Source organism: Mytilinidion resinicola, assembly GCF_010093595.1.
Source record: "Mytilinidion resinicola strain CBS 304.34 unplaced genomic scaffold BDZ99scaffold_21, whole genome shotgun sequence".
In the NCBI taxonomy this organism is placed as follows: domain Eukaryota; kingdom Fungi; phylum Ascomycota; class Dothideomycetes; order Mytilinidiales; family Mytilinidiaceae; genus Mytilinidion; species Mytilinidion resinicola.
In genome coordinates, this window is record NW_022985457.1 from 646,506 (window position 1) to 665,636 (window position 19,131).

A 19,131-nucleotide genomic window follows, 5' to 3' on the forward strand; every position below is an offset into this window, starting at 1 on the left:
AGGATCAGGATGTAATGCTTTGTGGCCACGCCGCACTTGGAGAGAGCATTTGGAATTAGTGAGAAACGTAAGCGAGCGAATCGGAGGCCCCGGAGCACTCCTCCGGACTAATTAGAAGATTAGACGTAAGAAGGGTGTATACGGAGTAGAAAAGGGGTGTACACCGAGTAAATATAGGGTGTACATTTAGCAGCGCCCTTCTTTAATTCCACTACTTTACAGCCGAAAAAGAAAAAATAACTAAACTACGACTTACCTTTCATACGGCCCCCAACCTGACCGTTACAGCGGACCCCATTGATTAACTATTTCAGGATTGGTCCGCCTCCACTCCGAAGCCCATGCAGCCTCTTATCGAGTGCAAATACATGTTTTCCGGTCCTCTCACTTCGGGAATCGAACCCTCGGTGATAGGCAACGCATAAGCCTGCACCCACCAGGGCTGACTGCCTTACTCAAGCCGCTTGCTACGTTGGAGGGCTGCTCAAAAATAATCTGATTAGGTTCACATAACGTGCTCTCCGCTCACTTAATCTCTACCGCACGTGCCTCACGCTCTCGACGTCGTTAGAGTTGAGTCTCCCACAACAAGTCACCCAAACCAAAACATCACCTCTGCAACTATGGCCGCCACCACATCCACCCCATCCCGCCGCGCGAAACATCCACTCCAAACTATCCCCTCTCTAACCATACTCTCCAACCCATCCACCCCAAACCACCGCGCGAAACACTCACACCAAAGCTTCACCTCGACGACCATGTCCTCCAACCCATCCACAACAAAGCACCGCGCCAGACTCCTCCAAGACGAAATTTCCCCAACAATCAAGCCCTCCGCCCCATCCACAACAACCCATCAATCCACTCCCCTCCACCCCGCCATCCCCTCTACAACCAAGTCCTCCGCCGCACCCACCCCCAACCACCGTACCGAATTCCTCGGCGACATCCGCCGCAACTGGACCACCTCCCACCTCTCCCGCATCCTCCCTCCCCACCTCACCCCCACCACTCCAACAACCACCTGGCGCGCCCCCCTCCTCTCGCAAAACGACATCTCCCACATCGCCCTCCTGTACCGCATCGACCACGGCGCCTACTCGACCCCCTTCAACCCGATACCCGTTCTGAAGTACACGCTGCACGCGGACGGCGTCGTCGTGCGGAACCCGACGAATCGGCCGCCGCCGCCGGGGTGGGCGAGCGCGGTGCTCGACGTCACGGCGGATGAGATATTGGTGGAGCGGTTGGAGAGGGGGGACGAGAGGAGGGAACTCGGGCCGGAGGAGTGGAGTGGAAGTTTTGTGAGGGCGTTGAGCGAGTTGAGCGAGAAGACGAGGGGACGGAAGGAGGATGCGTGGGCGGTTCTGCAACAAGCGCTGGTGGAGAGGAAGGGGAAGGAAGTGAGGACGGGAGATGTGAGGAGGGCGGTTGATCTCGTTGGGGGATGGGAGGGGAAGGGATGGGAGGGGAAGAAGTGAAGGGGTTGATCGGGTTGGCGTGGGGTAGGTATGATGATATTCCTTGCTTGGGGAGGTTTGGATGGGAGATGGTGAGGTAGAGGTAAAAGAGCTTTTGTTCGGTGTTCGGGGCGGGGTGCCACGTTGATGATACTGTCTTGCTACCGGATGGGTGGCCGAGAGAGAGGGACATAGGAAAAGTTTATTTGGATTTGTCTCTGGCAATCGAAGAAACGAAAAAGCAGGCAGAAACAGCTCACCATCGTTATGAGGTTTCGAAAATTGACTCTTACACACTCTGTCTATACAAACCACGACTGGCCATTCAATCTACCTAATGCTGCGCTCTGTCTTCCCGTCCCCTCCTCTCCCGTGGCCAGTCTGGCACCTCGAAAAGCAGCAAAATGCGACAAACCGTCCTGGGAGGCATAAAGACTACCCACCCTCCGACCCGTTTGAATCAGAACGCCTCAACCAAATGCAAGCGCAAGCAATGATTGACTACCGACCCACCGACCTACCAAACCGTGGTGCAGTTATAGACGATTCATACCCCAGACAGAATAAAGACGCCGACCCCTGTAAGCACGCAAACTAGCTCCCCAAAAGATTCATTCAACGATCAACTAAAACCTACAGCTCAATTAAGGCCTCCTCTACCTTCGGCGCGACAGGTAACTGATGTTGTGGTGCCGCCGGGAAGCTCTCCGGACCGTAACCACCAGTCGCAAAAGGCGGTGGCTGCCATTGTACCGCAGCTTGTGCGGGCGGCGCACGCTGCTGTTGGGCGGGAGGCTGCCAGTAAGTTTGTTGCTGCTGGTGTTGCTGTGGCGGGGCTTGAGCGGCAGGTGGCTGGGATGGAGCTGGAGCTGGAGCAGCTTGCGGTTGAGTTTGTTGTTGAAATGTCTGCGTTGGACCTTGTTGCTGCGGTGCGGATACTGTGTCTGGCTGTTGCCAGTAGGACGTGGATGGGGCGGCTTGGGAGGGATACGGAGGATTTTGTGGTGTTGGGAGCGGCTGAGAGACTTGCGGTGGTGATAATGGTGATTGTTGGGGAGAGGCTGGCTTCTGGTGTTGAAGTAGGGGCGTGGGTGCGTAAGTCTCTTGCTGAGGCGCCGAGGGTTGCAATGGCGCTTGGTCGCCGTAGTAGTACGACGCGGTTGCATCATCTGGAGCGGAAGGCTGCGAAGGCGCATATTGGGTGGCCGGCTGAGACGGGTATTGCTGAGAAGAGACTCGGCGCTGCATATGAGGCGAACCCTCACTAGGAGCTTGCTGTTGTTGATAGGTCGTACTGGCTGGTCGCTGCTGTTGCGCGATCGGCCCACCACTGTATGCTGACAGATTTGGATAGGGCTGCTGTGGTTGCTGATATGATTGCTCTTGCGAGGGTGCGCCGTACTGTGATACCGGAGCCCGCTTGTCGAATTGCCCATAGGTTAGGGCTTGCTGCTGGGGCGTTGGGTATGCGTAAGTAGATTGCGGTCGAGCGTATGCTGGTTCAGACGAGGCCGCATTTCCAGTATAGAAACTTTCTCCAGCCTGGCTATCTGCCATTCCTGCTTGGATAGTAGGATACAGATTCGACGTCGGTCGCTGCATGCTTGGGGGTAATCCGTAGGCTGCTCCATGCTGGGCATATGTATTGGAGAGCCGCTCCTCAAGCATCCGGTCATAGTAGCGGACAACAGTAGAAAGTTTAGCGTGAAGGTCCAGAAGAGTGTCTTTAGAAGTTAGTAGACCACTCAAAGAGTCAAGCGAGAAAACATACCGTGCTTGCTCATTGTCTCGCCATAGGTTCTCGCTAGCTTGGGTCTAAGCTTCCCAATGCCCTCATATAGTTCTTGGATCTGTGGTTCCCGCAATATGGTGCCTGGAGGCTGATGTTGTAACCGGTCAACAAGTGTAGAAAAGAGATTAATGTTTTCCGCTTCCATAGGGGTAAGCTCGAAGTCGTTCTTAGGCGCAACTGTCGGAAGTCCGTTTGACGCAGATGATTGCTGCTTTAGTGCCAATGCATGCTTTTTTTTCTGCTCCTCCATATCCGCTAGAGATGCAGCAATCGCGGCCTTGAGTTCTTCGTCCTCTTCTTCTTCGGCTTGGGGTTGAGCCTGAGGAGTTGGTTTGGTGGTTCCGTTTATTGGAGGGGCCTTATTCTGTTGCTGTAGTTGTGCCTGCGGAACGTATCCCTTCTGGTGTCCATTGACCTCTTCCAGACTCATCTCAAGCGCCTTCTTTAGATCGGCATCGAAGCTGTCCTCCACCCGGGCGCTTCGCGGTTCCATCGAGCCTTGATAGAGTGTCTTCGCCGGCTTGCTGGCATCAAAGCCTTTCGGTACTGGAGTGCCGCGAGACTTATCCGTCAACTTCGCATAGCAGCCATCGTCCACCCGTACAGGCTCCATAATCCCCAGATGTGGTAGCGGCAAGCTCTTGCTTGAACAAGCCCCACAAAAGACGTTGCCGCAGTTCCTACAGTGATGTTTCCGATTTGTGAAGGTGAAAGCGGTTCGACATCGCATACAGACGTCAGAGTCTGTCCATTCCGGAGGCTGCTCCGGTAGATTGATCAGTACAGCTCTATGAAATTCCCAGGGAAGAAAAGAACCTACCGCACTACTATCAAACATACTGCTGGCAATATCTGCCTTTGGTGGGAACTTATAGCCCTCGCGCTGCAATGTCCGGTAGACTTCGTTGATGTAGATGAGGTTACTCCGCCCCTCGGCAGCTGTGGCCCACGATTGTATGAGCTCCAGAATCTTGTTCTTCACGTCCTGGTTCGGCTCTGCTGCTCCGTAGGCTTTGAGTATTGAGGTCAGGTTGTCCATGAACTCCCGGGATGCGATCTCGGCCATGAAATGAGAACCGCCGTTCTTGACGCAGGTATCTGTGAGCTGTGGTGAATGTCAGTCTCCGTTGCTTCCGCGTCACCCTGGAAGCTGTGAGATATTTACATTGAGGGCCGCGATCTGAAAGTTTGGGTTCTTGTGGCCTATTCGTCGTTTGAGAGACCGCATAGCCTCTTTAGGCTGCACAGTCTTGGATCGAATAATGTCGGATATCTCGAGGTTCAAGGCGATATCCTCTCTGCACACGGTTAGCTTGACATGTCCATGAGTGACTCTGGCGAAGACAGAGCACATACAAGCTCGAAGAGGTCGCGCGCTCGATCTGCTCATCGAGGGCGGAGTTGGAGGACGCAAACCAGCCCGCCATGGTGGCTGAGGGGCTCCGGGTGGCGCGAGGAAGAGAGTGCAGCTGTAGAGGGGTACGAGGAGCGGAGGCGTAGCACAGTCAACTTGAAGACAGATCCAAGGAGGTGTGAGAAAGGACTTTGGCAGCGGACGGCGAGGTATCGGGGAGGTAGGTCGCAGCTTAGGCATGAGGCGGCGAGAGAGCTTGTGCGGCTTCGTCACTGGGCCGCTACAACTCCACCGCCACAACACCTGCGGAACAAGGCCCGCCTGCGATGTGGAGACCACACGCCCGCTGCGACGCAAACAACACCTGTCTCTCATCTTCTGCACTATTCTCCGCATTCACATATATACGTCCCAACTCTGCTCCTCCAGCAGCGCTTTTACATCCCCGCAGATCTCTCCGCCAGCGGAACCGTGAACTACCTCACCTGCCGCCTCCCGACCCCCTCTCCCTGCAATTCTCCGCCTGCTTTCGAGTCGCATCGTCGCCCGTAAACGACCGTTATACCGCCTTGCACCTCTACCATGTACAGGCCTGCTGGATCGTAATCAGCGGGCATGAGCGTTGCCGCACCTCCTCCACCAACAAGTCCGAGGAACGCCATGAGTGGGCACGGCTATGACGCGCCCACCGCGGGCGAAGGGGGCTGGAGGGGAAGCAGTGCTGCAGGCAGTGATGGTAGAGGGCCTTCCGGAGCTCTGCCTTACTTTCAAGATATCGTGGCTACGGCGCAAGAAACAGTCAACTCCTTCCGCGGTGCTTCGGTACGTTTGCTCCTGGCACAGAGGCAACTATGGAGGTTGCTAACCCCTTGAATAGATTATTTTCCAAGTAGACAAGGCTCAGGCGGCTTTCAATTCGGCCAAAATGATGCTACAGCATAGCCGGCGACCAGACCGCGCCTTTCTTGATTACTTGATAGCCTTCACGGTACTTACAGAGGTCATACCGTCCAATCCTCGATACATAGAGTTTCAGAGCAGCAGGGGTCCAAGATACAGGCAGCTACAGGAGTTGACGAAGGTATACAGCGAGGCTTCACACACGAAAAAATACACTGACTGTGAATGAGGAAATCCGACTGTACCAGGAGAGATTCGAGAAAATCAAGGACATAATACAGAATGATAATAAGAGAAACGGAACACAGCCTATTCGTCGCGCTCTCGCACGCCCTTCTTCAAGAGGCGTCGATAACGTGTCGCGAAATTACCGGCCTGTAACGCCAAACGGACAAATGAATAACTACGACATGTCCAGCATACGGCACTCGTTGCCAAGCGCCCCGACACCAGTCTCTCGCGATGATGAGTTGATGCTCCCGCAGCGTCCATCTCTCGATGTGCCAACCGATTATACGAATGGCCGCTCGTCACCGTCAGGCTCGTCCGATTCTCATAGATCCAGGCCGCCTGTCCACCCTAAACCACATAATTTGCATGGTAGATCTTTGGGAAGTAATGGAGTGCCACCAAGCAATGGATCGGTGGACCCCCTCATGGAGCGTTTCAGTCGTTTAAGGCCTACGCCCCAGGCAATCGATACAGGCAATTCGCCAAAAGCGGGAGCATTCTCCGCTCAAATGCCTTCTCCTACAGAATATACTTCATCCAATCGACCGTCAGGGCCGCGGGATATGCCTCCGCCGCCCTCGGTGCCTCCTCCCCATCCACCAAAGTTACCCCTGAATACTCAACTTGCAGCGTCGATGCCGAAAGAACCAAGCCCTACATATAGTCCTGCTAGGAATTTGTCAACTCCTGCGAACATAAACCCTCCTCGGAGCACTGCTCGAAGCATGATTGGATCTGGCGGTCGAAGCAACTCTCTAGCGTCTAGTGTGCCGGCATATCCTCCAAACACGAATGGTGATACCGACTCGTATTTTCCATCCGCGAATAACTCGCAGACGACTGTACCGGTTCGACGGAAATCGATACATGTGCCCCGAGAGCTTGACATCAGCGCTGAAAAGCTGTATGATTACACGAGGATGCATAGTGTTTTACTAATTGATGTTCGAGACCGGGAGGAGTTTGATGAAGGTCATATTTATGTGAACAATATCATGTGCGTGGAACCGACGGCTCTCGAAGAGGGGAAATCTGCCGAACAATTACAAGACCGCCTAGTTCTTTCTCCGGACGAAGAGCAGAATATGTTCGAACGACGCAACGAGTATGACTTAGTGGTATACTACGACGAATCAACGGCGAGCACGGCATTTCTATCCCGACCTCCTCGAAATGACCAAGAGGTAGCTCTGAAGCGGCTTTTCGATACGCTTTACGAGTTCAATTCGGATAAGCCACTACAGAGACCTCCGATTCTGCTTATAGGAGGAATACACGCCTGGACTGATCTTCTAGGGAGTACGGCTCTAAAAACGTCAAACACAGCGGCTCTCGTAGCTTCTGGTCACACGAAGCCGTCGCGTGCGATTAGAAGAGTGCCAATGGCAAGAAATGGCGCAAGACCAAATATCCAGCGGAGGCGTGATTATGCCCCTATGGACCCAGAAGAAGAACGAAAGCTGCTGGAGGAAGCGCGAAGAGACAGACCCGCCCTCGAGAGGCAATCTATGGACAACATCGGCGAGGAAGAAACAGAATCACCGATCTATCGCACCACTGACGATTTCCTACGTCGTTACCCTGATCCGGCCGAAATAGAGCATCAGTCTATGATATATCCTCCCTCTCGGAAGCCGGTTCCAAACACCTATACCACTCCCGCTATTCCCTCGGTGCCTTCACGACCACCTCCATCTGTACCTCGAGTAAGCTACAGTGGAGTTCACGAGCGACAAGTTGCCCCTCAGGGCCGGGTTACTCAGCTTCCAGCATACGTGTCACCAAGCTACCATCCACAATACAGGCTTCCCAAGACGGGGCTCCACAATTTCGGCGTAACATGCTACATGAATTCAACAATTCAGTGTCTGAACGCTACAAGCCCACTTACCCAGTTGTTCCTGAGCAACGGATACTTAAAGTTGATACAGCGGGAGAACTGGAAAGGAACGAGGGGATTGATGTCTGAAACCTTCGCGACACTTGTGCAGAACCTGTGGGGGAAAGATCATAGACCGATTCGGCCATCTTCTTTCAGGGTAAGTCCTTCATTTTCTCAGCATAAAGTCATCCATACGGAGAGCTAACCATTTCGCAGAAAATCTGCGCACGATTCAACTCGGAGTGGGGTATCGACCGACAGCAAGACGCTAAAGAATTCCTAGAATTTGTTCTGGATTCTTTTCACGAGGATTTGAATACCGTGTGGGCGAAACCTCCGCTCCATCAGCTTACCCCAGCCGACGAGTTAGCTCGTGAGGCCCTTCCGAGGCCTTATGCGGCCAAGATTGAATGGCGTCGTTATACCCATCGCGAGCAGTCGGTAGTTGGAGATATGTTTGCCGGTCAACACGCATCACAACTCAGCTGCACAGTCTGTGGGACTACGAGCACGACATATGAGGCATTCTGGAGTATCAGTGTCGAGATACCGAAAGATCGACCCGCAGACTTAAGAGACTGCCTACGGTCCTATTGTGCGCAGGAACGATTATCTGGCGACGAAGTTTGGAAGTGTCCGAGATGCAAAGTGGACCGCGAAGCTACGAAAAAACTCACAATCACGCGAGCCCCCGAGTTCTTGGTCATCCATTTCAAACGCTTTAGCGCATCTCACACTGAAAGGGCACGTAAAGTTCGCACGCCCATAGAATTCCCGCTTCATGGACTGGATCTCGCGCCTTTCACGCTTCCACCCCTCAAGCCGGAGGAAGAGGACTACATCATCGCCCATGCAAATGCAGGCGCACACAATCTTGCCGAGTTGAAAGCAGACTCCGCCATGAACGGCCCTTATGTTTACAACGCGTACGGAGTCATCCGACATATGGGCAACACACTAAGCAGCGGGCATTACACTGCACTAGTGAAAGACAAAGGCAAGGGCGTCTGGCGTGAGTTCAACGACGAAAAGGCCACGGATTTTGACCCTACTCGTTCGTCCACCTCGAGCCGATTGCAGAACGAGAACGCTTATATCGTTTTCTACGAGCGCGACAAGTCGCCTGGGGGGTTCTTTTGAGATCATACTAGGAGGGAGGGGCTTGGTAACATACCGGGCCCGATGAAACACGAAGTGAATGAGAAACGCAGTCTTGGAATGAGCAATGGTTTGGTTTGAATGCATTGTTGGCGTTCTTTTTTTTGGGCGTGTTTATATACCAATTGCATTCTTTTTTCTGCACGGATTTTCGTACCATTGAGTCTTCGTCATCTTCCAATGAGCTATTGGGGCTGGGCAGAATGCGCATTAGACATTCTTGCGGCGTTGATGGCAATGCATTGGGGGGAATATGGCTGCGCATTGCGGCAGGGCGGTTAAGAATCTCTTCTCTGAGGTCTACTTTTTATCGAAGTCAATCTAAAGTCACATCTTTCACCATTGTACTTTCTCAGGGTTCATTTCCCACTCCTTTGATACTCTCTTGGTTACCGGACGTTATTGTCTAAGTAGCCCAAGTCATCACCCAGTAGATCCAGAATCCCGGGAATTAGTTTCAGATTCTGGCGTCACGGAGTTCACGTTGCACTTAAAAGTTCAAAAAGGTGTGGAAGCCACTCAAGCAGCGGCGAGGGTTTCACAGCCTCGCGGCAAATCTACTCAGACTATTGTTTTAATCACACAAAGGTCACAACGAGCGAAACGGTTGCAAGGCAGAAGAGGTGCACGCGGAGTCAGAATATCATAAAAGAAATACGTACGTGCTTCAGTTCGTCATGGAAACGTAACTATACTAATTTCTGCTTGCGATAGTTGACCCAACGACTCGACCACATGATCCGATCTTAATACTATTTCCAGATCTCCTGCCATATTTCACACCAAGAGAAGGTACCAAACTCTATCGCGAGATCAGTTTTCCGATGTTCATGAGATGTTGAGGTCTCCAGCATTGGAACTCCACATTGCCAGCGTCAGTGTGAGTGTGATTTTCGATCTGGACCGAGCGTCCATGCTTATCCTGTGCAGATGGTTTTGCACGTCAAAGAGTAAATACCCTCACTACTTCTCATGAGCAATGGGGGTAGTTGGTTTAGGCCACTTGGATACTCCGCCCACATGGCATTTGACATGGACCGCTTTGAGAACTTCTACCGGCTGGTCGTTCTCCATGACCGGTTCGACTCGTGGGTTCCGTAAGGCTGGCCCATACATGTCAGTACCACGTGTTATTTTCCGGCAACATGTTCCCTAGACAGCGACGAGGCCTCAGACTCATAGAAGTCCCGGCATGTTCGTTGTTAGTCTCTGACCGCAGCATGCCACCATACATAGATGCCCCAACTCAGGATTAGTGATAGCGGCGATCGCCCTGTGTGGCTAGAGAAGTTCCTCAAGGGTGGTCTGCTGAAATACCCATTTCGTAGTGGGCTCGGCGATGTGACTAACGGTCCTCTTACGTGACTGGGGAGCGGTAGTTGACGAGTACTTGTCAACTGTAATCTCACATCGGGCTTTGCTAGTATTGGTGGCGATGCTTGCTCGTACATAATGCACGCTCTTGCTGGGTTTCACATTTTGAGCTGAATGGAATACAGAGGTCATGGTTTCGGAATACATTGCGGTCGTTCGAAGTCCGAGTCGATCACCAGAAAGATGCTCACATTTGTTGGGATCCTGGGAGTTGTGGACTGGTCAAGTTGGCCCGCGGTCCGTCCTCCATATGTCCAGACGCTGAAATATTTTAGGCAAGACTGCGGAAACATGGCAAATGTCTGTTCTTCATGTCGAAAAGGCCAGCCAAGCACTGCCCGCTCCAAGGCTAGTGGGAATTCCCTGATACCTATATGAACTTTCTCTATGCTAAAGCTGATCAGCCGACGCCAACCAAACATCACGATTGACCTTGAATGCTTTTGAGAGCTCAAAACTCATCTCACCCGACGGCCTCTCACATGACTTCCGAACCCGTAATCATCACTAGACAAGTTTCGTTATTAGCTCGGAGTCAGATGCAACCAGGTTCTCCACACGGGGATGTGCTTGGATCTTTATTCCTGGATTCAGACCGCAACATGGCGATTCAGTGTGGTCGAATTTTTTGCGCAAAGCCAGCAAAACATGGCCTGAATAGATATGGTTTTTGGAGCAGCTAGCATCTGCTCCCAACACTCCGTTCTAGTAGGGAGGTTTATGGGGTGCCTGCCCAGGCCAACCGACCATGTAGGTCACTCTTGGCGTTGATTTCAAGGTGTTTCAAGATTTCGTCGCCGCTTTTGACGATACTTGAAGTTACAGTTGGCTTTTAGACGCACAACGCAACATGGGTTGCTTTACTAGCTGTCCTTTCCGTTCGGCGAGGCCAACCTGAGATGTAGTGCTCTTAGAAGGCTTTTTGAGCGGCTAGCTTGTGCCTAACGCGAAGCCCGGCAAAACCCTATTCTGCCCAACCTGACGCTCGATCGGACATCGCTACCTAGGTATCGCTGTCAACGTCTTTTACGAGTGTAACGCTCGAAAGCTCTCTCCTCCGCCGTTCTATAGATGTCGTGGAGTATTTTTGCTTTGTCACCAAATTGACCGCACGCCCCTCAGTGTCTGATCCGCTAGAAGGCTCGATTCTGGGACGCGGACAGCAACATTTGTCATTAAAGTTTCGTGTTGTTAATGACAGGGCGGACTGAATATACTCCGCCATCTCTAACATTCGAGCAGCTGGCTTTTGCTCCTACCATCGATAGTGTTTCGTGGGCTGTTTGGTCAGGCTAACCCATTTTCACGTTCATCCGCGAAGAATTTTGGCACGCAATGTACGCGACCTCCATAGGAAAACGGGGTCATTGTATGTTTCTCCTGTGCTTCTGTTCACGGCTTGGGGTTAGATGCTACCGAACAGTTTCTCCACTTATAAAAGCAGTATAGCGATCGATGTGGCCCCAAGACTCTAATTCCATCATTTCTGTTCCCAATTTTCCACTCAGCACGCGGGCTGCCGACATAGTCCAGGACCCGGTAATGGTCTTAGTTGGTTGCTCAAGAGGGTGCACTGCACTGCGCATAGGTTTCTCCTTTTCAGCGTTGGTAGGGGTAATCATGGCTGCTCCTTCTTCTACATGGACATTGGTTGAAGGCGTAAGTATTTCTCACAAACAACTCTCAGTCTCACGGGTAATTGGTGTTGAACCACTTATAGTGGAGACGAATTTGAATCACTACAAGTATCTCCGCACATTCAGCGGTAGCAAACACAACTTTGACTTTGGGAGTCGCAGACACCTCTACAGTCCTAGCAAGCATAGCATTCTGGCATGCCAAAGAAGATGCTATTCCTCAAGCTGGAGTATTATTGGTCTGGACCATGACTCACGCGGTATGGGAGTTCTGGTTGGCTAATACTCAAGACATGGGATATTCAATGTATCGCCTCTTGATACTCGACGGCAAATCATAAGGTACCCAAATAGGCCGCTGCCATCAACATCTTTACCTTCTGATTCGAGGGATACATGCTCAGGGCAGAGCGGATACAGTCTTGCCCACACAGGTGCGAGCCATGCCAATGTATTTTGCCGGCTTTTGCTAACGTTCCATATCTCAGTAACATCCATATGTAGTACTGCAAGTATCTGTCTCCACATTAGGTTCACTCGCACAGCATTTCTGAACCGGGAGACGACCTCGAGGGTACCATAAACCATGTCGTCCAGAGGGAGTTTCTGCCATAGTCTATGTCTGCTTGGTTGCGACTGATAGACACACCGGACATCGAGTAGTTGCGTTAATGCATTTGAAGATGTTCCCCTAATGTCGACGATTTCGAAATTTGGCCCGCAACCCCAATATTCCCAAGGATCTCATGGGATGAGAACCTTTAGAGTTTTGCCAGTCGGCTCAGAGGTTTGCTCATCATTTGCTGCTGCTAAGAGACCAAGATGGGAGCCATGGGACGTTCGTTGGAAGCTGAATGTCACCAAAGAACAGACCATGTAGTTGTGTTATATTCTTTTTGGAAGAAATTCAGGAGGACATCAACAAGGTGACATAATTATTTCGGAGCGGTCTTCCAAGCGCCCACGCAGCATTTTGAATCAGGAGTTCCATATCAAATAATGTACTCTGAGAGTCTCGGCTCGATGCCACCGAGAACACTCCGCGACTTTTCCCCATCTGCTGGCACCTTACCATCTTGCAAAGGCTTGCGAATCCTGAGAGCATGTATACCCAGTTGGGCTGTGGTTAATGATACGACGCAGTCTCCCAGCTCCCCAATTGAACGGAAAGGCCTGGATTTTGAATCTAAGAAACATAGATTACGTGACAAAGGGTTAGGACGCCACTAAGACTTCCCACGCACTGCGAGTGAACCATCGCCGGCTGCCATGGAGCTGGAGAAATCGTCCATAGCCGGACGACATCCACAAAGCCGACACGGCACACGCCATCGAGATGCTCGACCTGATTTTTCGAAGTTGGTTCCAGCGACTCAACATGGGAAGAATTTGAGTGGTTAGATGTAGAGACTCCAGACCATAGACAGGCGCCTGAGTGTCGTATATTCCCAGCAGGCAAAACACCCCGAATCCACTCGCGAGGTGCCATAGCCGAATGAAAGGTGTGATTGGAGCTGCCCCATGATTTGCTCTTACGAGACAGGGTTGCCCGTAGAGCGTTTCAGCCCTCGACTCCTGAAATAAGTCGGTACAGGTTTAGTCTTCCATAATGGACAGAGGTTCTGTCTTATATTTGCACCACCGAGGAATACCTCCACTTCCATACCAGAATGTGCGGCCGTGTGCTGTTGATAGGACCTCCTGGATCAAGCTCCACTCCCCCAAAGACATGGCACACAACCTAGGCATTTTCTGGTCCCAGCTAGCCATGACTTTCTACTTCTCCAAGACTTTTCTAGCGATGGACTGAAATTGGCAGGTTTTTCACACCCCTCTCTCTCCCCCTCCCCTCCTCCATGTTTCCATCCAAGCCCTCGTCTTCAAACCACAACCCCGTACCACTCCTTCTCCAACTAGTTTCCTCTCTTTCCCCTTCCCATCCCCCAACTTCCTGCTCCTGCTCCATACTTCTCAACGGCGGCACCCTCCCCTTCTAATATACCCACCCACCAGCGCCCATTCTCACATGCTTCCGGCCCTCGGAGCGGCGACGCCAGCGTATCGTAGCACAGAAAGACCGTGTGGTCGGGGAAGATCGGGAGCGAGGCGTCCACCCCTATCTCGGCGGCTTGTGACTATGAGCTCGGGGGATTAAGGGGCGGTATGGTCCCGCAGTGGCTCGTCATCGAGTATTACACATAATTCTGCAACTGCTTGCGATGCATCAAACGCACTCACAGAAACCTAGGGCAATGAGAGGCAGATCCGGTCTGCGTACACTCCTTTTAAAGATTTCTGGGTAGTTCAGCAAGCTAACTGGCTGTTCCGGAGAAGGTTCCTATAGATGCATAGAGAGACTTCGAGTAGAGGTAGATACGTATACACAGGCCTGTGACTAACGAGGTAGGGTGATTGGGATACTTTGGAGCCTCTTAGTGGAGTGCGGAACGGTACATAATTAGGAGGCTCTGTGATAGGTTTGTGTAGACTCACATGCCACTGCTGGAGCTCCTCGATGTTGTCAATACGTCTACTACAGACGGGACAAAATCCCGCTCTTGATTATGGTCCCTGAGGTGGATCGGACAACTCACCGGTGTATCACGAGCACTCCATACTCTTCTCGAATCGCGCCCTGCCGAATCACACATCACATCCGGAACCTTCACACCGCATCAAAGCACCCCTAGCATCAGCAGACAAGCGTACACAGACATATGACTCGTCAGTGTATTCCACGCTAATCGCTACCACATGCCCATCACCAAATGCCCGACTCTTCCAGGATATCCCTTAAGTAAATGATGCATTACTCCCAATCCGATTGGATCACCTCCCCTCCAACCTCAGCCGATCCAGCGTTCGGCCTTCATCCCTCCGTGCAACCGAAAACCACACGCTACTAACCCAGCACAGCGCCACACCGACCCACGAATGAATCGGGATATGGAAATGGCTCAGGACAACCAATTGGAACGCCGACCGCGGAACAGCAACAAACGTGGCGGTGAGGGGACTCGTTGCTTTAGCCAGTAAGAGTGTTGAAGCGAAGACGGCCCAGCTACCTATCCCGCCGCACACGACCAGCAGCCAGAAGAACGGCACGTCAAGAATGTAGCAGTTATGCAGGATATTCCCGACCTCGCCCGAGAGAAGGACGAGGGGCGTCAGAATGATAAGGGAAATGAGAGAGGTATAGTGGAGCGTGCGCCAATAGGCGCGGGTTTCCTCGCGGTTGCTGGTGGATTCGTCAGCGGTGGTGGAGGGATAGCCGGTTAGAATGTCGCCTTGAGGGACGAGGCCAGCGACAAGGGCGCGGTAGGTGCGGAGGAGGAGGATGGGGTATAGTGCCACAAAAAAAGAGGAGAAGACGCCGGCGACGATGCTTTCCCAGGTGACGCGGACGCCGGGGCGGATGCTGGCGAGGAGGAGGTTGAGGGTGGCGACGAGAGAGGAGGAGAGTGTCGAGATGGAGTGTTGCTCGCGTTGGAGGAAGGCCGAGATTATGAGGGACAGGGGAACGACGCCGATTCGGGCGATTTGGTACATTGGAAGGACGGCATAGCTAGCGTTAATTGTTAGTATTATGTAATAAGCCGAAGAGTAAGTGTGGCCTTACGCAAATGAGAGGTTGCTCAAAACAACCTTCGCAACATATACCACAGCTAATGGTAGCACCTGTTTCGCAACCTGTCTATCGAACTCGAATATACCTCCTCCTGCGATGCCTCCTGTCCCAGTGGACAACCACCGTCCGAACTGTATGAAAGGTATCCTGCTCTTATTCGAGTCCCTGAATCTACCCCCGCCCGGAGGAGAGGCCGGTGTAGAAGGCGCGACAGCAGCACCCAACCCAATCTTTCTAAGCGGCCGCGCAATGCCTCTGCTTAAGCTCGCAGAACCAAGGAGGAGGAGATGCGTGATGGAAAGTTGCAGATACGTCGCCGTCAATGGATATACAAACTTATACACTCCCGCTGAACATGACATTAGCACAATCCCCTTCCAAACCCCATTGAAAACAGGCATAAAGCTTCCCCACTTACTCAACATGATAAACCGATTCATCAACAACAATCCAAACCCACACCCCCCAACCCAGAAAACCAACAACCCCACATAAACCTGCCACCCCATCCACGTCCCAAAGAAAAAGCCCCCCAACCCTCCGGCCCTGAACACGCTTTTCCATCTACCACTTCCCCGGCCCCCGCTGCCAATGTCCGACGCGACGAGCGGCCGTATCGAGCTCGCGGGCTCGAAGTCATCGTCGTCCTCGTCCTCGCTCTGCGCTGCGCTACGACTCCGCGGGTACGGCGAGGGGGAGCGCGAGATATCGATCAGGGGTATAGGACCGGGCGCGAGGCCGGAGAAGGATTGGCTCGAGCTGTGGGAGGAGTGGCGGGACATGTTGCCCTGGTTCTGATTCTCGAGGTCGGAGTCGAGGTCGGCGGAGGGGTCATTGGGGGAGGTGGAGGCTTGCGAGCGGTGCCCAGAACGTTTCGAGGACGGACGCGAGTCGGAGCTTGAACTGGAGAGGTAAGAGAAGGCGGGCTTGAAGGGGTTCCCGGCTTTGGTGAAGGGGCGATTCATTACGCCTGGACGGGCATGCTTGGAAGGGAGGGTAGGAGGAGGAGTGTGGGTTTCGTGGTGTGGACATGGTGTCAGACCGAAGGAGGCTGAGGTTGGAATAATCCACGTGGCTCGTGCATGGGGGTTTGCTTGGCAGGGTTCAATTCACTTGGGGCAAATCGGCTCAGGGTCATCATCTCCATGTTAGACCGTCTTCATTTCGTGCTTCTGGCTGAGATCGCCTTCCAACATGATTATTCATGTATTCTGCTCAAACCTGCGCGTTCTGTACATATAAGTACGCAACCTCGAGCAGCCGGCATAGTAGTGATGTATTTCTACCCTTCTTTTGATACTGTTTAAGGAACTCAGTGCAGTGTTAAGTTTCCAGGTTCAATTCACTTTTCTCGTAGAGATTTGAGGCGTGTTTCGAGGATTCGTGGTCCGTTCTATCGACTCGAGCTACCTCCACTCATCATCGCCGAAAGCAAGGCAGCATTACGGGGACCCGGAACCTCTCAAACCCTCACAACAACAGGAATGGTTATCTCTCAGGAAAATCTAAATCCCATACACAAAAACTAGCCCAAGGCTTTCAATTCATAGTATTATTTACACCCAAAAGGTTTCTGAAGGATATATCCCATTAGCCCAGCAAAACGTCGCTTCGAGGCCTTAGACTCCATTTCATCGCCAGTCCCGCTCATTGCGCGGACCATGGTATTATGGCATTAAGTTTTGGTTTTTAACACAAACATAGTGCAAAGAAAACGTCTCCACATGCCCGCTGAGAAATGCTCAAATTAAACACCAGAGTCCTCCACTTCGATGTTGTTCGCTGTCGCGTAGTCATTCCACGAGTCACAAGTGCCAGTTAGGACGCACGAGTCAGTGATGGTACCCTTAATCTTCGACTTCATCTCTAGGAACTGCAGCGCGAAGCCCATGGACGTGTGCCAGCCAATATGGCAATGCATAAGCCAAGCACCTGGGTTGTCTGTCTGGAAGGCGAGAACAATGTAGCCAGCCGCTGGCAAGAGAGCGGTGTCACGACGGGGAGGATTGCTGAGCTTCAGGGTCACGCTGTCGTCGTAGGTCCCGTTGCCCTCAGCGAGGACGAAGAAGTCGTGACCGTGCAAGTGGATGGGATGCGGAAGAGGGACACTGCTCTCGACAATGATATAGACCCATTCACCTGCGTTAGGAAGATCCAAGATGAGATTGCCGCTGTATGTCGGGGCCGATCCGTTCTGATAGTACTGGTAGAGTGTTGGGTTGTCATACTGAGATTGGAAGGTAGTGCCCGACAGATACCATTTGAAGAGATTGGCACTGTTAGCTGAGATCGTGATATCGTACTCGTCTTCTTCATCTTCATCGCTTGCATCCAGAGACACGTATGGAACCAAGCTTGCGTACGGCTCGTCAACACATTCACCGGTATAGTTGTAGGCCGTTGTAGTTGGCGTGGTCCCGTTACTCCCATCGTATCGGACGATGCCCTTGATATCAAGAGCTTGTGTGGTGGAAGCGCACGCGTCCTGGTTATCTGCTCTCAACCAGTAGTTACCGACAGGCTGGTCGGCCTCGACAATAACCATGTAACGTTGACCTAAGACGTCGTTAGCATTGAAAATAAGTTTCTTTTAAAGCAGTAACATACCAATGTTGATGTTCAAGATGTTCGTCTTGTATGGCGTTATCGGCACATAATCCATGGAGATAACCGTGAACGAGTGGCCATCCAGGTAAAACTTGTAGGTAGACTGGATCGCGGCATTGATAATACGGAGGAGATAGGTCTGCCCGGAGGTAAACTTTGTTGACAACTCAAAACGTGAACCGGTCTGGTTGCTTGTTCCATCAGCGCCCCAAGTGTTCACACCGTTGATGAGGCCATTGTCCATCGTGCGAGGTCCACCGTTAACAGCGTCTTCCGCAGCGTCGTACATTTCGTCAACAGGCACGTGCGTCCAATCTTGAAGCATGATAGTACCGGCATCAACATCGAAATCCTGGGTAGTAGGGCCGTGAATGATCATGGGGCCAAAGACACCTTCCCAAGCTTGGATGGCGAAATGCGAGTGATACCACGATGTACCGTAGTTGCTTGCAATGAAAGTATAGGTCATTGACTCGCCAGGCGCAATGGGACATTGCGTGATGGATGGAACTCCATCATACTCGTTGGTGTAGTTTTGACGCATTCCGTGGAAGTGAATGCTAGTACCGTTATTCTGTAGCTTGTTGTTGACTGTGACGACGATAGTATCACCCCAGTTAGCTTCAATAGTAGGACCGGGCAGTTGACCATTCACAAGCAGGACGATTCTCTCAATTCCATCCGGCGACGCCGTGGTATTCGTGATGTCGAAATTATAGGTGACCGTGTTGCATGTCTTCGGGGTAAAATTGTAGTAATTCGTGCTGATGTCGGCACCGCAATAAGGCAGGCTTCCTCCCTGACCATCGCAAGGGACGCAGCTAGCGGTAGGACTTGCTGCGGTGGTACAGGCCTTGGAGCTGGTCGCATTCAATGTGGTGCTCGCGGTAGACGTAAGGTTCGCGCTGTTGGTGATGGTTGAAGAAGCACCGGAGGTTGTCAGATTGGCACTATTTGAGAAACCCGACGAAGTGGCAGATGTTGTCAAGTTGGCGCTGTTGGAGATCGTAGAAGAGGCGGATGTGGTCAGATTGGCACTCTTCGAAATGGTAGACGACGCCGCTGAGGTGGTCAAATTGGCACTGTTCGAAATTGTTGAGGAGGC

At 52.2% G+C, this 19,131-nt stretch overlaps 5 protein-coding genes across 5 annotated transcripts in view; 2 read left to right on the forward strand and 3 right to left on the reverse strand.

Annotated features, from left to right (window-relative positions):
• Positions 1 to 623: 623 nt before the first annotated feature.
• BDZ99DRAFT_525540 (uncharacterized protein) lies at positions 624 to 1,484 on the forward strand (the record flags this gene model as incomplete). The annotated part of the gene is made up of 1 exon (XM_033726008.1): positions 624 to 1,484. One exon carries the CDS (start codon positions 624 to 626, stop codon positions 1,482 to 1,484), a length of 861 nt encoding a protein of 286 aa, XP_033571680.1.
• Positions 1,485 to 1,633: 149 nt separating this feature from the next.
• BDZ99DRAFT_425591 (ubiquitin binding protein) lies at positions 1,634 to 4,682 on the reverse strand (the record flags this gene model as incomplete). Its single annotated transcript, XM_033717097.1, has 5 exons — positions 1,634 to 3,187; positions 3,235 to 4,015; positions 4,076 to 4,360; positions 4,421 to 4,553; positions 4,612 to 4,682. The coding sequence occupies 5 exons, from the start codon at positions 4,680 to 4,682 to the stop codon at positions 2,097 to 2,099; spliced, it is 2,361 nt and encodes a 786-aa protein (XP_033571681.1). The 3' UTR covers positions 1,634 to 2,096.
• Positions 4,683 to 5,269: 587 nt separating this feature from the next.
• On the forward strand, positions 5,270 to 8,762 carry BDZ99DRAFT_525542 (cysteine proteinase; the record flags this gene model as incomplete). The annotated part of the gene is made up of 4 exons (XM_033726009.1): positions 5,270 to 5,431; positions 5,487 to 5,690; positions 5,740 to 7,779; positions 7,839 to 8,762. The coding sequence occupies 4 exons, from the start codon at positions 5,270 to 5,272 to the stop codon at positions 8,760 to 8,762; spliced, it is 3,330 nt and encodes a 1,109-aa protein (XP_033571682.1).
• A 5,858-nt stretch (positions 8,763 to 14,620) lies between these two features.
• On the reverse strand, positions 14,621 to 16,384 carry BDZ99DRAFT_481171 (uncharacterized protein; the record flags this gene model as incomplete). The annotated part of the gene is made up of 3 exons (XM_033722373.1): positions 14,621 to 15,356; positions 15,411 to 15,768; positions 15,838 to 16,384. The coding sequence occupies 3 exons, from the start codon at positions 16,382 to 16,384 to the stop codon at positions 14,621 to 14,623; spliced, it is 1,641 nt and encodes a 546-aa protein (XP_033571683.1).
• Positions 16,385 to 16,870: 486 nt separating this feature from the next.
• Positions 16,871 to 19,131, reverse strand: part of BDZ99DRAFT_511609 (uncharacterized protein) — a gene marked incomplete at its 5' end in the record, with an annotated part of 4,249 nt that continues 1,988 nt past the window's right edge. Inside the window, 2 exons of the mRNA XM_033724556.1 lie at positions 16,871 to 17,975; positions 18,027 to 18,976. Coding sequence (XP_033571684.1) covers positions 17,167 to 17,975; positions 18,027 to 18,976 — 1,759 coding nt within the window. The 3' untranslated portion in view covers positions 16,871 to 17,166. The remainder of the gene's footprint in view (positions 17,976 to 18,026; positions 18,977 to 19,131) is intronic.